This window comes from Penaeus monodon, chromosome 7 (assembly GCF_015228065.2).
Source record: "Penaeus monodon isolate SGIC_2016 chromosome 7, NSTDA_Pmon_1, whole genome shotgun sequence".
Taxonomy (NCBI): domain Eukaryota; kingdom Metazoa; phylum Arthropoda; class Malacostraca; order Decapoda; family Penaeidae; genus Penaeus; species Penaeus monodon.
The window spans coordinates 51,935,544-51,943,734 of NC_051392.1; the positions used below are offsets into that span (position 1 = coordinate 51,935,544).

At 33.8% G+C, this 8,191-nt stretch overlaps 1 protein-coding gene across 1 annotated transcript; it reads left to right on the forward strand.

Annotated features, from left to right (window-relative positions):
* LOC119575697 (acid-sensing ion channel 3-like) lies at positions 1-3,199 on the forward strand. The gene is made up of 5 exons (XM_037923324.1): positions 1-229; positions 797-923; positions 1,177-1,312; positions 2,560-2,702; positions 3,137-3,199. Exons 1-5 carry the CDS (start codon positions 111-113, stop codon positions 3,197-3,199), a joined length of 588 nt encoding a protein of 195 aa, XP_037779252.1. The 5' UTR covers positions 1-110.
* The last annotated feature ends 4,992 nt before the right edge of the window (positions 3,200-8,191 follow it).

Below are 8,191 nucleotides of genomic sequence, written 5' to 3' on the forward strand. Positions count from 1 at the left end.
GCATGAGTGTTAATGATAAACAATAATTACACCACCAGCAACAAAAAATTTGTCCTGATAATCATCGTCCTTCTTGTTATCCCTATATCCTTTTTACTTCTATCAGCACCATGGATCTCCCAGACCCGATTCAAAAGGAAGAAAATGAGAAACAGGAAGAATCGGTGACGGCTATTGCAGGAGAATTCTTCGGCACCACGACTATTCATGGCGTTGGTCGAGTATTCAAGTAAGTCACGCTCCCCCCCCACTATTCTGAATATTTAGGTGTGATTTTTTTTTTTTTTTTTTTTTTTTTCTTTGTTTATCAAAAAGTAGAGTCGAAATCGTAGGTACTGTTGGCTTCGTTTTCTCTTTGCTTTTGCGTTTAAGGGGAGACGAGCATAAATCTTCGTGGCTCAGTAATATTTCCTTCAGGGGGTAACAAAAAAGCTTAACATCCAATAGCGACGTACACACAGAGAGGAGTGGGGTGCTTGTGTCCCTGTCCTTTTTCTTCTTCGTGTTCAAAGTACCTTCTTAGTCAGTTTATGGAGAGAAAGTAAAGTACCATTTTATTCAGAATAAAGGAGAGAACCAATACTCATTTATTCGGGTAAGGGAAAGTAAACTGTCATTTTGGTCAAAATTAGGGAAATTAAATACTTTTTAATGCTCTATTCTATTCATTTACTTATTTCTTATTTTCGATTTTATGCCTTTTTACAATTTATGTTTTTTATATCATGCAACATTTTATTGTTTATCCTCTTGTTCTTCACCACCACATCATCGTTATTTGCTGTCTACACCACAGGAAGAGCAACGTGTCCCGGCGAGTGGTGTGGTTCCTGGTGTTTCTGGTCTTCGTGGTGTGGTCCGTCTACCAAATCGGCCTCGTCATAAACGACTACAACCGCTTCTCGAAAAATATCAACCGGAAGGTAGTACAAATACGCCTAATTTCATGATGTATAGCAGTGTATAGAGTTGTTGATTTTGTGTCACGATATTTGTGGAAATCTTGACATCCTGATTTTTGGGGGGCCTTATTCGTTTCTCCGAATTTCCCCTTTTCTCTTGCTATTCACTGAACTTAAAAGGCTTATTTCGAATAAGGATTATACCTTTTCCGTTCTTAATGACACAAACTAACAAGACATGTTTGATCTATATCCAATATATCTTATATTTCAGGTCGTCGTTGAAACGAATGTGATGTTTCCTGCGGTGACAGTCTGTAACCTAAGTCCGCTCCCCCGCTCTCCTGCACTGGCTGACCATCCCCTGTGGGCTCCGTTCATGGATATTGTAGACTGTTATTCTGGGAAAGGTAGGTTTGATGATTTCTCTGTCATTAATTTCTGTTAGAGGTAATACATACAATTATATCTATAGTATATAATAATAATATATATATATCTATATATATATATATATATATGATATATATATATATTATATATATATATACATAGATAGATATATAGATAGATATCATTATTATTATTTTTTTTTACCTCAAGTTTGTGGATATTGTTAGGACTATCAGGGAAGGTTGTTCGAGAGCAACAACTCTCATTTCTTAACCTCTCAGGTGTTGAGATATTAATATTTATGATATCTCAAGTTCACTTGAGATATCATAAAGTGAAGTGTTTAAACCTTTCGGAATTTGTGATAATAATCCTCATTTTGTTAGAACTCGAAAAATAAAATAGATGGTAATTAAAAAACAGATATGGATTAATTCCAAAAGAAACCTATGTTCATAAAGATGTACCACACACGAAAAATATATTCTTGTCTCTAAGGGATATGATTGAAGCTTTCCTTATATCCACAAGATGAAGAAAGCAGGTTTTCCAGATTCTTTTCTGACGGTAATTGGGAGCAACATTGCTTTGTCGTATGGGTCTATTCCCTATCTACTTCCTTTTATATATATATATATATATATATATATATATATATATATATGTATATTTATGTATATATATTTATATATGTATATGTATGTTTTATATTATGTGTTTATATATGTATATATATGCATATATATGAATATATAAATACTATATATATATTATACTAGTATTCTATATATTAATTGCATTGCGTAAATTCCAGTGTTATGAGAATATAAATTATATTTCATGCGTTGCACTGCAAAATCTAGTGCACGCGGACTGACAAAAACGGTTCTCGAGGGCGTGGCGAACAAGCGAGGTTGGAGGTATATAGTTCGCTCCCTCGCGGCTCGTTTGTAGACAACCAAATTGGCCGCCAACTCAAAAGTGTATCTGTCTGAATTGCAACGCGTTTTACTTTTACCTTTGCATCTCTCCTAACTATTAATGTGCGTGTAATAAGAAATCGTTTACATCGGTTTCGAGCCTTATTATCTGCTCAGTCAGGAAAGTAAATAATTTCTCTCTCGACAAGTTTCCTTGATCACTGTCGTGCAAAGATTTTGTTTACGATGATCAGCTGATAAGTACATTGCGCAGCGTTTTAATCCAGGATTAAACTTGCCGTGCAGAAACACTCAGTAATCGCAGGGATTGTCTTCATTTACAGATTCTTTGCCAAGATGTGAAAGCATAGAGGACGAACGACATAAAAGGGACGCAAAGACAACGAAAGAAAATAAAATAAGCCTAATACAAACACAAGAGGAGACTGGGAACAGGGAAGCCTCTTCTAGATTGAGTCGTGTACAGGTGAGAAGAACTGGGTATTGTTATTTCATCTATTGAAGGGAAAAAGCTATATTTGAACTGTGTTCATTATTCTTAGATAATTGGTTGTCACCCAATTTAAGCAAATAGTTTACGATGGGATTAGACGATACTTTGTGGGTGTGTTGCCTATCAGACAAGGGACCAATTGTTAGACTGTAGCGGAAATCCAGCTGGATAAGCAATCAGGCCAAGAGTGAAGTATGAAGGAATATCAATTTAGGAGACCAGGGACACGGGTTAGAGAACTCTCTCGTATACGCGACTCTCGTAACAGTTACGGGACGTATCCAACGATTTCTAAACTAGCAACGTTACGACCATTTTCAAACGCCAAACAACGAAACGTAGGACTCTCGTAACCGTTACGACGTGTTTTACAATCCTTTAGCACCATGGGCATTTATCTCCCAAAGAACGGCTCGAAGACCAATCGGCGTTGCGGCTCGGGGAAAAAAATCGACCAATCAGAGCGTTAACCGCTGAACTGATGGCAGCAAAATGAAGTTACCAATAAACGGTTCTTATGAAATGTTCACATAAAATATGATTAAACAGCATTTTCAAAATGATGTTCAAGTCAATAAGGCAAATAAAGAGAGTCATGAAACTGTAAGGCCAGTAAACTATCTTTTTCTAGTTAGAGTCAAGTGCAATGACTCAACTTTCACCACTAAATACTATATTATCGTGCACCATCTTTAAACAAACTCATAAAATGTTCTGATAAACTATATCTGTTATCGATAGCTATATCAAGCTATCTATATCTGTCTAATATGTATAAACCACTACACCTATAAGTGCATATCACATATGCATAAATACATAATAAATACATACACATATATAAAACATATGTACACACACATACACAAACACCCACACACACACACACACTACACACACACAACAACACAACACACACAACACACACACCACACAACATATATATATATATATACATAATATATATAATATATATATATATATATATATATATATATAATATATATATATATATATATATATTATATATATATATATATATATATATATATATATTATTTATATAGTATATATATATATATATAAATATATATATATATAAATATATATATATATATATATATTATATATATATATATATATATATATATCTCTATGTATGTATTATATGTGTGTGTGTGTGTGTGTGTGTGTGTGTGTGTGTGTGTGGTGTGGTGTGTGTGTGGTGTGTGTCGTGTGGTGTGTGTGTGTGGGTGTTGTACATATGTTTATATATGTGTATGTATTTATATGTATTTATCATCTATAGGATATGCACTTATATGTGTAGTGGTTTTATACATATTATAGACAGATATAGATAGATTGATATAGCGATAGATACATATATAGTTATAGAATTTATGAGTTGGTAAAGATGGCTGAAGAATATATAGGTATTTAGTGTGAAAGGAGCATTGCACTTGACTTAACTTTAGGAAAAAAGAATATTACTGGCATAAAGTTTCATGACTCTCCTTATTAGCTTAGTGACTTGAAACATCATTTTGAAAATGCCTGTTTAATCATATTTTATGTGAAAATTCATAAAGAAACTTGTTATTGTACAGCTTCATTAGTGCTGCCTCAGTTCAGAGGTTAACGCTTATTGGTCGATTTTTTCCCCGAGCCAACGCCCGATTGTAGTCGAGCGTTCTTTGGGAGATAAAGCCCCAGTTGTGTGCTAAGATTGTAAACACGCGTGGCGTAACGGTTACGAGAGTTCCTACGTTTTCGTTGTTGGCGTGTGAAATGGTCGTAAGGGGTTGCTAGTGAGAAATCGTTGATACGTACCGTAACGGTACGAGAGTCAGCGTATACGAGAGAGTTCAGTAAACGCCGTTGTCCCTGGTCTCCTAATTGATATTCTCATACTTCACTCTGGCTCGTGATGCTGATCCAAGCTGGATTCCGCTACGTCTAACAAATTGGTCCTTGTTGATAGGCAACACACCCACAAAGTATCGTCATAAACCTAATCATAACTAATTTGGCTTAAATTGGGGGACAAACCAATTAGCTAAGAAATAAATGACCACCGTTCCCAAAAATATAGCTTTTCCTTCTACTAGATGAAATAACAATACCCAGTTCTTCTCACCTGTACACGACTCAATCTAGAAGAGGCTTCCCTGTTCCCAGTCTCCTCTTGTGTTTGTATTAGGCTTATTTTATTTTCTTTCGTTGTCTTTGCGTCCCTTTTATGTCGTTCGTCCTCTATGCTTTCACATCTTGGCAAAGAATCTGTAAATGAAGACAATCCCTGCGATTACTGAGTGTTTCTGCACGGCAAGTTTAATCCTGGATTAAAACGCTGCGCAATGTACTTATAGTATCATCGTAAACAAAATCTTTGCACGACAGTCATCAAGGAAACTCGTCGAGAGAGAAATTATTTACTTTCCTGACTGAGCAGATAATAAGCTCGAAACCGATGTAAACGATTTCTTATTACACGCACATTAATAGTTAGGAGAGATGCAAAGGTAAAAGTAAAACGCGTTGCAATTCAGACAGATACACTTTTGAGTTGGCGGCCAATTTGGTTGTCTACAAACGAGCCGCGAGGGAAAGCGAACTATATACCTCCAACCCTCGCCTTGTTCGCCAACGCCTCGCGAACCGTTTTGTCAGTCGGCTGTGCACTAGATTTTGCAGTGCAACGCATGAAATATAATTTATATTCTCATAACACTGGAATTTACGCAATGCAATTAATATATAGAATACTAGTATAATATATATATAGTATTTATATATTCATATATATGCATATATATACATATATAAACACATAATATAAAACATACATATACATATATAAATATATATACATAAATATACATATATATATATATATATATATATATATATATATATATAAAAGGAAGTAGATAGGGAATAGACCCATACGACAAAGCAATGTTGCTCCCAATTACCGTCAGAAAAGAATCTGGAAAACCTGCTTTCTTCATCTTGTGGATATAAGGAAAGCTTCAATCATATCCCTTAGAGACAAGAATATATTTTTCGTGTGTGGTACATCTTTATGAACATAGGTTTCTTTTGGAATTAATCCATATCTGTTTTTTAATTACCATCTATTTATTTTTCGAGTTCTAACAAAATGAGGATGATTAACATCAAATTCCGAAAGGTTTAACACACTCACTTATGATATTCAGTGAAACGTGAGATATCATAAATATTAATATCTCAACACCTGAGAGGTTAAGAAATGAGAGTTGTTGCTCTCGAACATACCTTTCCCTGAATAAGTCTACAATATCCACAAACTTGAGGTAAAAAAAAATAATAATAATGATATCTATCTATATATCTATCTATCTATATATGTATATAAATATATATATATATATATATATATATATATATATATAACACCCTATGTATGTTTGTATATATATATATATATATATATATATATAAATATTTTTTTTTTATTATATATATATATAATATATATATATATATATATATATATATATATATGTATGTATAATCTTACAGAAATTAATGACAGAGAAATCATCAAACCTACCTTTCCCAGAATAACAGTCTACAACATCCATGAACGGAGCCCACAGGGGATGGTCAGCCAGTGCAGGAGAGCGGGGGAGCGGACTTAGGTTACAGACTGTCACCGCAGGAAACATCACATTCGTTTCAACGACGACCTGAAATATAAGATATATTGGATATAGATCAAACATGTCTTGTTAGTTTGTGTCATTAAGAACGGAAAAGGTATAATCCTTATTCGAAATAAGCCTTTTAGGTTAAGTGAATAGCAACAGAAAAAGGGGAAATTCGGAGAAACAAATAAGGCCCCCCAAAAATCAGGATGTCAAGATTTCCACAAATATCGTGACACAAAATCAACAACTCTATACACTGCTATACATCATGAAATTAGGCCGTATTTGTACTACCTTCCGGTTGATATTTTTCGAGAAGCGGTTGTAGTCGTTTATGACGAGGCCGATTTGGTAGACGGACCACACCACGAAGACCAGAAAACACCAGGAACCACAACACTCGCGGGACAGATGCTTCCTGTGGTTGTAGACAGCAAATAACGATGATGTGGTGGTGAAGAACAAGAGGATAAACAATAAAATGTTGCATGATATAAAAAACATAAATTGTAAAAAGGCATAAAATCGAAAATAAGAAATAAGTAAATGAATAGAATAGAGCATTAAAAAGTATTTAATTTCCCTAATTTTGACCAAAATGACAGTTTACTTTCCCTTACTCGAATAAAAGAGTATTGGTTCTCTCCTTTATTCTGAATAAAATGGTACTTTACTTTCTCTCCGTAAATCTGACTAAGAAAGTACTTTGAACACGAAGAAGAAAAAGGACAGGGACACAAGCACCCCACTCCTCTCTGTGTGTACGTCGCTATTGGATGTTAAGCTTTTTTGTTACCCCCTGAAGGAAATATTACTGAGCCACGAAGATTTATGCTCGTCTCCCCTTAAACGCAGAAGCAAAGAGAAAACGAAGCCAACAGTACCTACGATTTCGACTCTACTTTTGATAAAAAAAAAGAAAAAAAAAAAAAAAAAAAAAATCACACCTAAATATTCAGAATAGTGGGGGGGGAGCGTGACTTACTTGAATACTCGACCAACGCCATGAATAGTCGTGGTGCCGAAGAATTCTCCTGCAATAGCCGTCACCGATTCTTCCTGTTTCTCATTTTCTTCCTTTTGAATCGGGTCTGGGAGATCCATGGTGCTGATAGAAGTAAAAAGGATATAGGGATAACAAGAAGGACGATGATTATCAGGACAAATTTTTTGTTGCTGGTGGTGTAATTATTGTTTATCATTAACACTCATGCTGCGTGTATCAGTATTAATTTTATCTATTGTTGTTATTATTATGATTATTATCAGTATTATCAGTCTTAGTATTTTTGTTATAATTAGTATTATTTTTGTTGTTGGTTGTTGTTACTAAATTATTATTATTGCTGTTGGTGATGTTATTATCACTATTTTATTAATTATTATTATTATTACAATATTATTATTATCATTACAATCATTATTACATTATCCATTATTGATATTATAGTTTTATTATTGTTATCATTATCATTAGTGATATTATCAGTGTTATTATTGTTATCACTATCATTAGTATTACTATTATTATCATTATATCAGTATTATTATGTTCATCATTGTCAGCATAATTAGTATAAACATTATTATTACACATATTCAGCAATAATCTAAGCACACGCAAATGTTTCAGGGGTGCCCGTGCGATAACAATGATAGTTATCATATCTCAAAATCTTTATTTCCAATACTGTTCTGCACGAAAGGTTATTACCTTATAATATAAAAAAAAAAACAAAATTTTTTTTTTACAAACCATTATGT

Coding starts and splice junctions, on each gene's coding strand:
- LOC119575697 (XM_037923324.1), top strand. CDS start 111: ATGGATCTCCCAGACCCGATTCAAAAGGAAGAAAATGAGAAACAGGAA. Junction 230..796: donor GGCGTTGGTCGAGTATTCAA/GTAAGTCACGCT, acceptor TCTACACCACAG/GAAGAGCAACGTGTCCCGGC. Junction 2,703..3,136: donor CTAGATTGAGTCGTGTACAG/GTGAGAAGAACT, acceptor TATCTCCCAAAG/AACGGCTCGAAGACCAATCG.